This window comes from Plectropomus leopardus, chromosome 17 (assembly GCF_008729295.1).
Source record: "Plectropomus leopardus isolate mb chromosome 17, YSFRI_Pleo_2.0, whole genome shotgun sequence".
In the NCBI taxonomy this organism is placed as follows: Eukaryota; Metazoa; Chordata; class Actinopteri; order Perciformes; family Serranidae; genus Plectropomus; species Plectropomus leopardus.
Window position 1 is genome coordinate 11,345,611 of NC_056479.1, and position 14,738 is coordinate 11,360,348.

The 14,738-nt window shown below is 39.2% G+C and overlaps 2 protein-coding genes across 2 annotated transcripts; both read right to left on the reverse strand.

Moving 5' to 3' along the window:
- Positions 1–699: 699 nt before the first annotated feature.
- LOC121956989 (2',3'-cyclic nucleotide 3' phosphodiesterase) lies at positions 700–8,062 on the reverse strand. The gene is made up of 4 exons (XM_042505448.1): positions 7,959–8,062; positions 3,562–5,178; positions 3,303–3,430; positions 700–2,011 (listed from the first exon to the last, which is right to left on the reverse strand). The coding sequence occupies exons 2-4, from the start codon at positions 5,138–5,140 to the stop codon at positions 1,562–1,564; spliced, it is 2,157 nt and encodes a 718-aa protein (XP_042361382.1). The 5' UTR covers positions 5,141–5,178; positions 7,959–8,062; the 3' UTR covers positions 700–1,561.
- A 1,391-nt stretch (positions 8,063–9,453) lies between these two features.
- odad4 (outer dynein arm docking complex subunit 4) lies at positions 9,454–14,246 on the reverse strand. The gene is made up of 11 exons (XM_042505832.1): positions 14,121–14,246; positions 12,864–12,995; positions 12,546–12,699; positions 12,404–12,465; positions 12,061–12,211; positions 11,070–11,288; positions 10,779–10,986; positions 10,613–10,699; positions 10,264–10,460; positions 10,014–10,114; positions 9,454–9,924 (listed from the first exon to the last, which is right to left on the reverse strand). The coding sequence occupies exons 1-11, from the start codon at positions 14,244–14,246 to the stop codon at positions 9,889–9,891; spliced, it is 1,473 nt and encodes a 490-aa protein (XP_042361766.1). The 3' UTR covers positions 9,454–9,888.
- Positions 14,247–14,738: the final 492 nt, after the last annotated feature.

Consider the following 14,738-nt stretch of genomic DNA (forward strand, 5'->3'; position numbering starts at 1 on the left):
TTATGAATGCAGGATATTTACTGGGTTTAGACTATTTATACCAAACAGTATTGCTACATTTATTTTAGGAAAAGATCTGACTACTTCTTCCACCATTGTTTAGTAGGAAAAGTATAACTTTTTGTATCTTTTCAGACAGCAAAACCAGTATTTGTTTTATTTTGTGTGGCAACTGTGGCTGTGGCAACTTAACACAAAGCAACAGAAGAATTCAAATAACCATTTTGAAAAGCACAAATGGCCTTTCAATTGTGTGTTAGAATCTGTAAATGAATGCAAAACAGAGTTAAGAGAAATACAGTAAAGGTGTGATGCACCTTTAAGGCAGATGTGTCACACATAAGATTGTGGACTTATGCCATTACAGGCTACACTCTGGATCACTTTTTGGCAGCTCTGCTGTCTATGATCAATTTTGTAACATTTTTCTCTGGCAGATTTTTAAGCAAGAGCAAATTGAGAGGAGATCAGAAAAATTATATGACACGAACTAGAGGACACATGAACTAGAGGCTAACAGAGGTCAAATGTATAAAACATCATACCACTGATGTCTTTGCAAACACTGCACAAAGGATGAGTGCCCTCTGCTGGTGTATACAGTCAACTGCATGCTTTGAGAAGGTGTGAAGATAAACCCTCGCTCTTACCAGGCTGCATTCAAGTGCATTATCAGTACTGAACAGACAGTAAACAGTATTACTGGAGCAAAGCATGTTCTTTTTTATTAAGTGTACAAAACAAGTGCAAAAATAGTGATTCATAAGAGCTACACAAAGTAGGAATTGCCCTTCAAAAAATTACAGTCACAGAGGATACAAATCGAAATGCAAATACATGAAGTGCTGTTCAAAGAGAATAAAAAGGGATCAATGGTGCAGTCTTGCGCAGTAGAAAAGATTGCAAAATATGAACTTGGATTCACAGCATTTGATAAGTGCAAGCTGCAGAAACAAAATGCCAAATTCATAAGCATTCTCCCTTTCAAACTATGCACAGTGCAAAGATTTAACAAGGAAGGACCTCTATAAATGACATTCATTCTAATACACTTAATCAAATAGATAACTTTGGCCCAAATGCTATTGTAACAATTACTTCCTAGGCAGCGCACACACATACTTGCACGGAAATAACATGCTGATACTGTTAACCTGGGATGCATGCAAATAAAGTACCTAATTTTTCACATCTGAATACTGAGAGACACCGACATGAATAGGAGAAGGAAATCTAAGTTTTAGATAACTGTGGTGCTGTGTGAGGAGGCTATACTATCTTAGTCTAAAACTGCAGCTAACACCTCAGCAAACAGCCAGTTCCTGCAGCTCTGGCATTGATATGTGAAACAAGATACTGAACAACGCTGACAACAAGCCTAACTGGATTGAAGGCATCTTGGATTGTGGTGCAAATCAACAGTAAAAAGGCACACAGCGTGTGGATTTAGGGTGGCTGTAACTGAGACCCTAAATGCTGCACAAACACACAAACCTTGCACAAAATAAGCCTAAATTTTAATTCACCAGTCATCCCGGCCACACATCCCCATGTTTGCCATTTACAATATGGTGCACTTCTGCTTCTTTTTCTTCTCGGGCTCTTTTTTGGTGGGCTCAGGTGCCTTACGCCCATAGTAGCTGGAGAACTGTGCTGGGGTGCAGATGGGCTCTCTAAGACTGAGCAGCCACCTTCCCTCGCCGTAGTAGGTCAGCGAGCCCAGCTCCATCTCCTCGATGAGCTCCCCCTGCTGGCCCTCCTGCTGCAGGGCCAGGATTTCGAGCAGATCCAAACCTGTTTGAACTGGCTCAACACCCTCGGCACATCCTAGAGTGACGTGGGCGCGACTTCCCGGAGGCAGGGAGGGAGACCCTGCCTGCTTTTCGGCATCGGCTGGCCACAGCAGAAGCTGCTCCTCCGAGAGGGACACTCTAGCTCCGACAGTGCGAGGAGTCACAAAGAGAGCACTCAGTGACAGCTCGAATACAGAACCGTAGAGATCTTGAACAGCCTGATGAGCAGAGAAAAGGAAATAAAGATACGATGAAAAGATCAGCTTCAATTTATTAAACATCACATTCTGTGGATGTTACTTTCTGAAACTCAATGCACGAAATAAAACAAATGAATTCGTATGCCTTCAATAAGGGCTGTACAAATTAGTTGGAAGCATCATTCATAACTTTGGCAATCAAACTCTAAATCAACATTAAAATGCTGCACAGCTCTTTTTTGGACATCTATTTATTCCGTTTAAACCCAGTATTTCTGCACAGTTGCAGCTAAAGATAAGGCAACCAAATATCATTAGTATTATACAATTTTGCAGAAACAGACTCCAGTGGTGGCTGTGTAGGATTGTTTCCAATTGTGTGATGTGAACTTCTCTGAAACCTCCAGAGCATGGTTACATCCAAAAGTCAAAATTTACTGAGGAAACACAGATGTAATCTATTCACTACCCGTTTCTATCTAACAAAATATTCTGACACAATCTATATTTGTTTGGTGTTCAGTCTTTCAAAAACAACTTTTTGCAGTGGTTAAACTGTTCACTCTGCTGCTTGCCGTACACACATCTCTAATGGAGCAGTCTGGCAGCGATCCAACAGCACCATGTATTATATTTACCCATTAAAGAAAGTTTATTCAATTTTCAAAAAAAAAAACCTAACTCGTTTAATCCAATGAAACAATTTATTCAAACAGAGGATTATTTTATTTATTTGGATGTGTTGTTTTGGGGGTTTTTTTAAAATCCCATCTCTTTTTTTTTTTTTTTACAGAATCTTAATGTCGCTTAGCTGCTGTTCTTTGCAAATTAAAGAAATTAGATCATTTTTGTTAAGTTTTTAATGAATATTTGAGGGCAAACATTTATCTTTATGCTGACATATAAAACTATAACTCTTGTTTTATTGCAGTTGTATGTTCTGAAATTCATAAAAACATTTTTCAGTGTTTTGTCATATCATCAAAAATATTGTTATTGCAAAAATATTCATTGAATATCATGATATCATCTTAATCACACACCCCTATATAGAACCAAACAGATCTTGAACAGCCTGACAAGCAGAAAAAAGGAAATAAAGATCAGATGATAAGACCAACTTAAAAACATCACATTGCTAGGCTGCAAATCTGACATGTTTACTCAGCGCATGAAATAAAATGAAAAGCAGTAAATTAACAGGCCTCAACACATGCATAGCTATAGGATTTATACTTGTCTGACCACAATACAAAAAAAATAACAATAAAATTTAGGATATACAACAATGAAATACCAGGTTTCTTACTTGGGTCTGAGCATATTCTTTGGATCCATCTTCTTTTCCATAGTCACAGAATTTTGTAGTGCAGTGGAGGGTTCCTTTGGCTTGGAAGTACTGCTCCAAATCCACCTCCTTCTCAGCTTTCCCAGTGACTGTAAACACAAGATCAGTTGCATCTAAGTCGTGCCAAAGTTTTCTGATATTAATCTGCTTAAAAGACTTGTAGTTCCTACTGGTGCATTCGCTTATGTAATAAATGAAACACAAATTAACATGCACTCACAGTCAATCAGGTGTTTCTTGAAGGCCTCCAAGGTGTCCAGCGTTTTAAGGAAGTCCATTGACGTGCACCGAACCTTCTCCTGGATGGACGAGAGGAGAAACCAGCCAAAGTAAAGAGGAAGGGACATTTCCTCAAGTGGACTCTTCATGGCTTCCAGTTGGGCCTCCTCCAATCCGCGCCTGGTCTTCTTGGACAGCTGAGCAGGATCTTTGCTCCATTCGGTGCGTGGCTCCAAAAAGACGGCAACAAGGTGGTGTTGCTCGGCAATCTCCCCCAGGCGGGCCAGCCGATCCTGGGTGTGGTTGGTGTCATCTACCACAATCAGCACAGAGGAGGCCGTTCCTGCGCTGCAGCAGGCAACCACAGCCTCATCCAGAGCCGCATATCCATTCGCGGATGATTCTGGATTCTCTGGTTTTACGCCGTGGTCATCAGCGCAGATGACAGAGCAGTGGTCTTTGTAGGCGTCGGCGATGGCACGTGCCAAGAAGCTTTTACCGCTTCCTGGAAGGCCTCTGAGGACAACGAGGGTACGGGAGCTTCGCAGGGCATTTTTGGTCTGCTCGTTTTCCAAGAGGGCAAAGGACAGGGAGCCAGATGCAGGGGCCGGATCTTCTTCTTTTGGAGGCTCGCCATCGTTCTTCTCAGATTTAACTTCACCTTCTGCTGCTGCTTCAGCTCCCGCCAGGGCAACAGGCTCCGTTTTTTCTGCTCCCTTCTCTTCCTCCGCAGGTTTCACAGGTGCAATTTCAGCCGGTGTCTCCTCCTTCAATGTCACTGCTCCTGCTGGCTTTTCCGGGGAAGCCTCCGTCACCAACACAGTCTCTGCTGGTTTGTCTGATTCTGCCATTTTTTCTTCTTCCACCTCCTTTGTAGACTCTGCTGCGACTTTTTCTGCTGCCACCTCCACTTTGGGAACTTCTCCTGCCCCGGTCTCCATTGTAGTCTGCAGTTCTTTCTCCGCTTGTTCTGACGCCGTCTCCTCTTGGCTGGGTGGTTGTGTATCTACTGGCGGCTGCAGCACAGTTGGTTCAGGTAATGTTTGCTCTTGTAGTTCAGCTTGTGGGACTGATTCTGCCAGTTTCTCTGGCTCTGGCTGCGGTTCAGGGCCACTCTCGGACAGAGGTGTTTGCACAGGCAAAGGTTCTGGGTCATTCTCTGGCACAGGCTGCTCGTCAGGCTGGGTGTTTTCTGGTTCTGTGTCTAAAGCTGCAACTGGGTCAGAGATCTTTTCAGATGACTCATCTGGTTCTGGTGGTGCCACCGCACCGGCCTCTGACTCCATTTCAGATTTCTCTCTGGGCGAGCTATCCTCAATCTCCATTTCTGTATTTCCCGCAGCCAGCGTCACATTTTCTGTCACAATCATCTCCTCTGTTTCTTTCAAGTTTATGGCTTCTGTGTCGCCGCCATTTACTGCCAGCTGCTCAGGCTCTTCATCAGCAGCTGGTGGCTTCTCAGGCTCTGTGAATTCCTCTGGTGTCTCCAATTTTGACACAACCTCTTTTTCCATTTTAGTCTCCTCTTGCTGTGGAGCCTCTGACGCATCTACAACCTCAACACTCTTTTCAGTGTCCATGTCTGGCTTCAAGTCTGACTTTACACACCACCATGTACCTTAAAAACACAGTTAAAAGAAAGAAATAGTCTATTTAGACTAATCATGACTTCATTCTTAAAACCCTTAAACAGATACAGGTTAAAGCAACATTTTCCCTGCAGAAACATATTCTTAAACTAAATCTGACTGAAAGTGATGGAATAGAGAGAATTCCATCATGTTGTTTCCATGGCCTTGTAAAATTCAACCAGTATTTGTGAACATGAGCTACTCTTTTTCAAAGCCAGACACCAGAGAGGTAAGTCTCAAAGTTGTGACGTCATCAAATATAACATCTGGAGCTGCTCCATAGATAATGAATGGGAGGCTGATTTTGTGGCCCCACACAATGTTTGCTTTGTTTTTAATACCCAAATGAGCTTTGTTCTATTGTATTGTTCTTAGTTCTGAAACTGAAAATGTGCCCATATAACCATGGGTGCTCTCGGTTCCATCTAGAACATCTTTCATCATTCATTGTCTACAGAGCAGCTCCAGATTTTATACCCTACAACATCACAAATTTGAGTTTTAGCACTCTGGTTTCTGGATTTAGGAAGAAGTTGTTCATGTTTACTTATATTTTTTGACTGTCTTAGACCACAGGAATAACATGTATAATGTTTGAAAATGGGTATAGTTCCCAATTAACCATAAATACTATTAATTTCAAATAATGATTGCCCAATGGGTAAGAAGTAAAAAACAAAATCGAAACAGTTTTTTCAAGAGCTGATGTAAGTAATTCAGGAGTAAGCAGGTGGAGTGAGGAGAGAGTTTATGAGCTAAAGCACAAGCTAGGATTTTAATTATCCTGGAAATAGGAGTTTAGTTGGGTGTCGTTAGTTAGAGGATGTGGGTGAAACTTCACCCATGTATTGCGCAGTTTGCAACAAGTTCGAGAGCAAGATTTGATAACTGCCAATAAATAAACCCATTTTCACAGGTGCAAGGGGATGTGGGGAAAAAATAAATCATTACAGCACAGTACTGCAATATTTTTGAATGGCAATATCGTATCCACACACAGACACCAAGTATTGATTTTTTAGTTATTTTGTAGTTTCACAAGGACAAATTATATTTCTGGTTGCTTATGTGAATAACACCATAATTTGCTTTTTAAATTAAATTAAGTGAGATAGAGAGATATCAGATGAAACAATCATTGAGAAAGTTTTCATTTGGGGACATACTTGAAAGGGTAATGAACTGCGGTATGTGTTATTGCAATACTCAGCATATCACAACAGCTTTAAAATCGCAAAAATATTGTACCATGACTCAAGTATCATGATGTTATCATATTTGGGGGGCTCTGGTGATTCCCATCCCTAAAAGGGTCAAGTAAAAATTGACTTTGGGCCAGTAGATATCTGACGCACTGGCTCAACTGGGCAAAAAGAAATAATTGATGTTCAAACCTGAATTTTGATAAAAACAGTACTTTAAGAAGCTGTATTGAAAATATTCAGATGTGGGGGTAAATTGTGTGTAAAAAAGTAAAATCAGCTGTTAGTAATATTATTTTTAAAACATGAAAAATCTTGTGAATATGCTCTTAAATACTGTCACTTCTGACTGCGGTTTTTGAACACTGCAGGCCAAAAATCAACCTTTAATGAGGAGGATTTTCTTCATTGTAACTCAAACGGGAAATTACTTAATAACAGCGATTTAAGAAAGACAGGGAGGCATCGTAGGGGGCGGATCTTTTCTTCCTTTAGATAAATGACCATTTTCCTCCTGATTTTGGAAGTGCACATCTGATGCAATCCAATACAATGAGTCTGCAACATCCTTATACTATATAATGACTATTTGTGTTCAGGGGTGTTGTTCTTTTGTGTGTTATAGGGGTGGTGGCATCATAATTTGAATTACTGTTTATAAAGAACACAGACAGAAAGCCAGTGATGCAGACACACAAACATGACAACAAAATACTGTACTGAAATCTCCTACTGTCAAATTAACCTCAATCCTTTAATCCTTGCCAACAAACAGACAAAGGGCAGCACAGAAAACGGGGCAATGTGACTTCTTCATACAGTACAGCGACCTCCACCATGTGGCAGGTTAATATGTTAACCGTCAGTGTCAGATTTGATCCTAAACGCGTGATTTGAAGATATATGAAACCTCATCGTGTCATGAGACAGAAGGGGAAGCTCTCACAAATCAACCCAATATAGCAACAAAGACGAGCATTAAACTGTGTTTTCCCAGCTAGGGGAATATCCAAGAACCGAAACTAAAACAGATGCAAATTTGGAAAAATAGAAACACTTTCAGATGTGTGAAACTTCACCTCATTTAATATACATGTAAAGTACAGTAGCGGTAAATGGCGCAGTCAGTGAGAGGATCTTTTTGTTTAATGCAAGTTAGGACAAAATAGATTACACATCCACTTTACTGAAAAAAATCTGATTTTTGAAAATAATTGACGCATTCAAGTGTGCTCAAATGTTGTCTTAAGCGGAAAAAAACAACGATAGACTTTGAACATTACATTTCATGAACTGCACAATGTGGCCCGGCGGGGAGTGGCGTGCACCAACGCTGCTAGCACGCCAGACAAAAACAATTTAGCCTGGCAGTCGGTAAATGTGGCTTTAACATCACCAGCTGCAGCGCCACGTCTAAACCAACAACTTTCATGTTTTCCACCGTTTGCAAATCACTGTATGTAAATAGAGAAAGTTATTCTAGCCTGTTTGCGCTGAAAGAAAAAACCCGCACGAGTTGTAGCATACTGTGTGGAGGGCTTTTGTTTGATGAAATGCCAGCTTACCAGTTGGGCTGCAGTGGAGCTGTCGGTGGTGCCGCTGACCACGCGTTTCTCTCTGGATACAATGACAAGGCAAAGCTTGGCAAACACATGCACCCGCTTCCTTCTTCAAGGAGGAAAACGGAAACTCCCGGGAACGCGCAATGGGGCGGGGCCACGGACACGCCCCTGAGGACCGGAAGGACTGCACCAGAGATTATTTTTTTCTTATAAAATAGCAATAAATAACAATAACAGATAATCATTCATCTTTTTGTTGTGGGTATTTTTGTTTAAAAACATATATATACGTTCATTATCATTTTTATTAATTTAATTTAATTTAATTTAATTTAATTTAATTTAATGTTTTTAAATCATAGGATTTTGACATCACAGGTTATTTTAGGACAGCCGGGGAGGGGAGAGGAGGGGAGGGCCAGACAAAAGGTTAACTTTCCCTCTGGAGTATCAATACCAGCAAAATCTGTAAAACATATAGGCACATATGGATGAGAAGTGGCTATGTATATATGATTTTGTTTAATTACACTCTGCACAAAACTAAATACAAATTTGATCACAGATAAACAAATAATCTATTTGTTGTGATAAACACCTGCAAAATGTTTCTAAGATGATATGTACTCTTATTCATTTATTTATTGTTAGGAATTGTCTTACTTAATATGTATCATTTTGTTGTTTTTAAATAGTAGAGGAATAGAGTGTAAAAATGAGGCTACAAAAATAGATAGATCAAGTTAACAAAGTTCACACAATAAGGATGGCTTCATTTTATGAATTTTTTAGGGTTACGTGCATCATTTTCAGGGAAAAAATATAAACCACCTCACGCAAACAGTTGAAGTTTTTATCATCAAGACATTAAAACAGGACCTATGTTTTTCCCAGTTTAAATAAGTTCCAAACCATATCCGAATAAACACAATCAATAAACTCCTGCCTGGGTCTACATGGGTTTTTTTTAAGTTATAAAATTATGTTATTTTTAATACATTTATACATAATACATTTTTGTATTATTTTTCAAAACTTTTTTATTATATATGTATATGTATTTGCATCTGTGCTGAATATCAATACATTTAAAAATGTTATTAAAACCTTGAGCTGATGTACACCACATTAGTGTATCATGTGAAGCCGCTCCTATCCCAAAAATAGCCCTTGCAGACTTAGAAGACTACGGTGGTTTGGATATACATTCTGCTATGTATCAGTGACATTTTCCTCAAGATCTATAAGGACTTAAGCTTATAACCAAACCCTTTTAATTGAAATTAACAGTATAGTGCATTATTTAACATTTGTTATCAAAATTTCAGACAAAAGGAGGTACTGTCAAAAAGCATGCAATGACAATGCTTTGCACACTGCAGGAAGCACTCATTTGTGTTTAAATCACACTTTGTGTGTCTGATGACAGATGTGATAGAGGTGTAAAAAGAGGAAGTTCCCTGCAGCAAGTAGGCTATAGCTTTTTGTAGGGGAATGATTAAAATGCGAAACAGCTTCATGGCTGGTCGTTTGCAGTGTGCATGATAAAGAGATAAGATTCTTGTATTTTGCATATTGAAGTGACACATCTTCTAGATAATAGATGTTTTGGTTTGGTTTTAAAGTTATACTTCATACTGTACTGTTTGTATTATTACCTTCGCACAAAGACCTACGGGCAAATACTGGGTGTTATTTATCAGCCTGTGTACGCTTGCATAAATAAATGTGTTTCTAAGGCTCTCATCAAAAAGTATTCATGCATTTTAAACTGTTTCTGCATTCATATAAACTAAAATATCTCAGTAGCCTGTTTGAGGGAAATGATTTTAATTGTGCTCTTTTTGTTCTACTAACTTTCATTTAATGAATTTTGCTTCTGGAGGTATTTTTCTCAGCACTAATGAAACACAAATCTTGACTAAGGACATCATCATTGTGGTAGGCGTTGCTTTGCTTCATCAAGGGCCTGAAAGCAGAAAGATAAAAGTCAGCAATCAAAAATGTCTTTAAATGGAAAAGTTAGCGAAGGGAAGCATTTGACAACAGAGAGGAAACCTTCTGAATGACATTCATGGCAGAGTCGTCTTCTTGCAGTTTGGCCAGTGACAAGGCTCTCTCAAAGTGAGAGACGCAGGATTCGAAGTTTCCAAGTTTCACTGAGACGAAACAAAAGAGAATCGACTGATCAGAGACTTGTAGTTTGAGCGATGGCAACAGCACTGATTAGTAAAAATGTTAAATATCAAGCAAATAAGCCAATAGCTCAGTGACTGATTTTGTTAATATTTAAAAGATAAATAATTACATTCTGATTGTGCCACCAAGACGTTGGCATTTATCTGCCATTTTTCATCAGCAATTTCATCAGCTGCAGCAACCGAGCGGACACCATAGACCTGAGCCTCTTTGTGAAGATTAAGTTCCAGGTAGCACCAACCAATCTCATGAAACAACCAGGTCTTCTCCAGACCACCACGGACCAATGGAATCTTCTTCTCCCAGCTGAAATAAAAACATACAGAAAACTAAAAGAGGATATTAACAGTCATACCCTATGAAAGGTGTGACTATACATTACATTACTATCACAATAACATGTTTGGCAAAGGATGCCAATATCATATGTTACACAAGTGAAGCTGCTATTTACTTACAACTCAATAGCCTGTGTGAACTGTCCAGTTTGGGCATAAACCCGCCCAATGTTGTCCAGGGCCCTGGACATTGCATCAGGGAGTTTGCTGTTGATAAAGAAACATTACTGAACATTTGAATCAATTGTTGTTTCACTCATATTGTGCAATTTCCTCAAATTCTTACCCCCGTTTAGCCAACTCCAGGTCTTTTTGATGATGCTCTAAAGCTTTGTCCATGTCTCCCAGGTCGATCAACGCGTTCCCAATACAACTGTGCAGGGTGCCCAGAACTTCTTTCTTATTAGGGAGCTCTTTCTCCGACCAGCCATGCACTGTCTTCATCACTTCTTCTGCCTTCTTAAAACTACCTTCAGCATTTCCAGATGTCAACTCTACCAGGACAAGTGTGCAGTAAGCATTTTAAGGCTAAAACGTTAATCACCAAGCAACGAGTTTAGCCAGAATCCTGCCTTACCTGCATCAATGTCATCCAGGCTCTTCAGCAGGAACTGAGCAGGTTCAGAGAGTACGCTTTGGCGGGTCTTGCTGCATTTTTGCTGCTTGCGCTCCTTTCCCCGTGAACAACTAGGTTTCTCCTGGTTCCAGAACTCGGTGCAAGTGTCAAGGTTTGTGAGGCAGCCCTGAATGACGTCTTGCAGTCGCTCTCCACTTTTTGTCTTACCTTTAACCAAATCTGCAGATCACTGTGTCACAGTTTTATCCCTTTGAAAGCAATTTGGCTTGATTTCTTTAAAAACGTGAATTGTAGACAATGAGCAACTTCTGAAGAAAAGGCCCAAAAATTAGCAAGAAAATAATAATTAAAAGTCATAAGAAAATTACCTAAAATTTGAAAGAAATGAAGAAATAAAAGAAAAGAAAACAACAAAAACAGGAAATAAAAAAAATCATAATTAAGAACTACACACAAATATATATTGTAGCCTAATTTTAAACATAATATTAAATATAGATTTCTTATATTTGTCTCTTGTTATTTGATAATTTTCTATTGATCCACTCTCTCTCTCTCTCTCTCTTTAACTCTTTCTTTCTCACTTTAAAGCTAATATACAGGTCATTTTTTCATACACCTTTTACTGATTTCTTTTTTTTTTTTGCAATTTGTGGGACACTTCATACTGATTGCCTTTTTCCCCATATTTTTTTTTCGAAGTAATCAAGTCAATTTGCTCACGTTTTAAAGGTTTAAATGCTTGTGAAATGTGTCTTAACATAACACATGAAAGCTGATGTTGATCCAGGTTTCAAAGGGTGAAATATTTGTTCATTAAAAGTGAAAAAAAATCACCTTTGGTGGGTTCAAATAAACATTGAACAGTAAGGACCAGAGGAGATTTGTATAGGTGTCATTTTAAACTATTCTGACAGCAAAACAAGATGCAGAAAATCAAAAGCACAGTTGTGGACACAAACAATACACCCTAAGTAAAATAAGACAGTACCTTCATCTTTAAGCAGGTTTTCTAGATATTTCTTGTCCCTGTAAAACTCTCCCAGCAGTTGTTTTGTTGTCTTCTCACTCTTAGGGGTCTTCTGGGTCTGCTGTTTTTTCTCAGTCGCCAGATGCTGAATAGCAGCAATTGGCAGGGCCTTCTTTACCCGTCAGGCATTCACAAGCATAATATTGTGCATCAGAAGGAAGGCGAGGGTTAAACTTTACATGCAAATAAAAATCATTGTTACCAGGATTGACATTTGTATGTGTAAAATTATTTTGACAACAGCTCCACCTTCAGATTTTTCTGTTTAACACTGGGTTATTAAAGAGGAACACAACAGACTCACCTCTTCATCTTTTTTGAAAAATGACAGGTCTCCTTTTATCTCCAATTTCACAGAGGAAGGACCTGGAGAATGTCAGAGTGGAACAAGTAGTGTTAGGTGTGAGGAGGATTTTCAAATGTGGTGACTATTTCAAAATACTTACTGCCAATAGCATTTTCTATGGCCTCCTGTGCTTTCTGGATACCGAGTCTGAACTCCTGTATTTGTGGACGCAGCTTTTGTCCTCTGTGGTAAAACACCAGTGCAAATTCAAATTCGCCCATATAGTACAATGCCTCGGCCTTCTGGTACAATCCCTAAAAAAACAGATAAATTAAAACAATGTTTACTGGTTTCACTTTTCAAAAATCCTAACATATTCACATTGGGTGCTAAGTTAAGAGAGGTCATTTGGTGTAAAGAAGACTACTTCTTTTTTTGACTGTTAGAGGCATTAACATTTCTGTAAGCTGCCGCCTACCTCGAAATATGTCTTGTCTTCCTTGAGTGAAGCCTCTGCATCCTTCAGAGCGTTTTCATATTGCCCCATCTTCAGGTAACATTTGGATCGACCAACAAAGCAGGACTTGTCATCAGGCTTTAAAGTCAGTGCCTAAACAAAGACCAAAAGCAAGTCATTCCTATGTGCTTTTCAGACACAAGAACAGTTTCTTTCCACGAGATGTCACTCTCATGAACAGTTAAAAGCACTATAACATCCTCTTGTTTTCATTATAGATTACATTTTTATAGTTCTAATGCATGCCATGTTTAACATGCATATATCATAATGCACTGTCTGTATAAATCCAACATGCTGTATAGAGACATGTATACATGCATATACTGTACATATCCACCCTAGGCATACTAATGACAAATATAAAGAAAAAAATGCTGTGTTACTACCAAAAAAGTAAAACCTAATCTTAAACCCAAATAAAGTTAATAACTTAATTACTTTTATTTTATTACTCTGATGTAACCGTGTACTGCATTTCTATGTGTGGTTTGTCCAAGTGGTGTTGCCATACCCCAGCAAAAGTGGTCGCTCGACTGCTGTGGGCACAATCAATATCAAACAAATCGCCACCACATCAAGGGTCTAAAGCTGTGTTCAGTGTGATGACATTCAGTAGTCTCATTTAGCAACTTGTTAGCAACCAACCACCGTTTTTTTAAGACATAAAGGCTTCAAAATTCTGTCCAAGAAGACTCAGTATGACCACAAAGAGACATCAAATGAAAAAAAAGACACAAAGTAACGCGAAACACAAAATAACCACAGAGACACAAACCCACAAAAAATAAAATAAACACTGACAAAGAGATGCAAAACCACTGCAAAGTCTGTCTCTTGCTCCAATGTAGGAGAGGTGGTGGGGCCCTTTGCACACCTGTATTCAGGGGCCCATTGTTTCATAATCCGCCCATGACACACATATATATTTTTTTTACACATACTTGTATGCATCATCCTGCCTTTCCCCAGCTTTGCAGTCACTTTTCCTGGCTGTTATGTCTAGTTCTGTGGAAGTACACTGAACGCAATGCAAATAAACGAAGTCAAATTCATTGTATCTGCACACATACTCAACTTGGCCAATAAACCTGATTATGAAGTTGCATCGACAACCTTGGACAAAGAAATGTGATTCCAAAAAGTTATGTAACGTTACTTATCATAGGTTGATACGCTTCTGTTTGTTGCAGTGTCTTGCTGACGTTAACTACTTACCGTCGTGTAGCTGCTGACAGCCTTTTTATACTCCCCTTTCGTGTACAGCCAATGCCCATCGGCCATGAGAGTGGAGAAAACGCCCTTCGGCTTTTCAGCATCGTGATCTCCCTCTGTATCTGACATTTTAGCCAAACTTTTGTGTCATACGCTTGCAGATAATTAAATTTCTGGATGTAGATAAACACATTAGCATCTCAAGTCAACCGGTATCCTAGCAACCACTCTAACAAACCGACAGTGGGATACAGTGCCATCTTCTGTCCACCTCGTTTAGTACAAGTCTGCATCCAAAAAACAAAAAAACGAAAATAAACCGCATCACACAAAAAACCCCTCTGCATCCCTCAAGAAACAGAAAAACAAACCCCCAAAACAAAACAAACCTGCATACCTCATTTTAAAGGGACTGTTCACATTTTTTTAAGTGGGGTTGTATGAGGTACTAAGTAATTAGTTATTCTCATTGTGTGACTTTAGCATGTGAAAGAGTCAGATTCACCAAAGTCAATGAGTGACAAACTCATTGAATGAAGCAGCTGTAGATCAGCCGCTCCAGTGCTCAGCAAGCTAAAATGAGTTTTTGTCAATAGAGTCTGATGGCTTTGACGAGCATAA

What these genes read in the sequence shown, in the direction of transcription:
- odad4 (XM_042505832.1), bottom strand. Translation starts at nt 14,246, where the DNA reads ATGTCAGATACAGAGGGAGATCACGATGCTGAAAAGCCGAAGGGCGTT. An exon ending in TTTTCAAAAAAGATGAAGAG is followed by an intron (nt 12,212 to 12,403) that starts GTGAGTCTGTTG and finishes TGACGGGTAAAG; the next exon opens with AAGGCCCTGCCAATTGCTGC. An exon ending in TTCACACAGGCTATTGAGTT is followed by an intron (nt 10,461 to 10,612) that starts GTAAGTAAATAG and finishes TTTTTATTTCAG; the next exon opens with CTGGGAGAAGAAGATTCCAT.
- LOC121956989 (XM_042505448.1), bottom strand. Translation starts at nt 5,140, where the DNA reads ATGGACACTGAAAAGAGTGTTGAGGTTGTAGATGCGTCAGAGGCTCCA. An exon ending in CAAGAAACACCTGATTGACT is followed by an intron (nt 3,431 to 3,561) that starts GTGAGTGCATGT and finishes TTGTGTTTACAG; the next exon opens with TCACTGGGAAAGCTGAGAAG. An exon ending in AAGAATATGCTCAGACCCAA is followed by an intron (nt 2,012 to 3,302) that starts GTAAGAAACCTG and finishes TCTGCTCATCAG; the next exon opens with GCTGTTCAAGATCTCTACGG.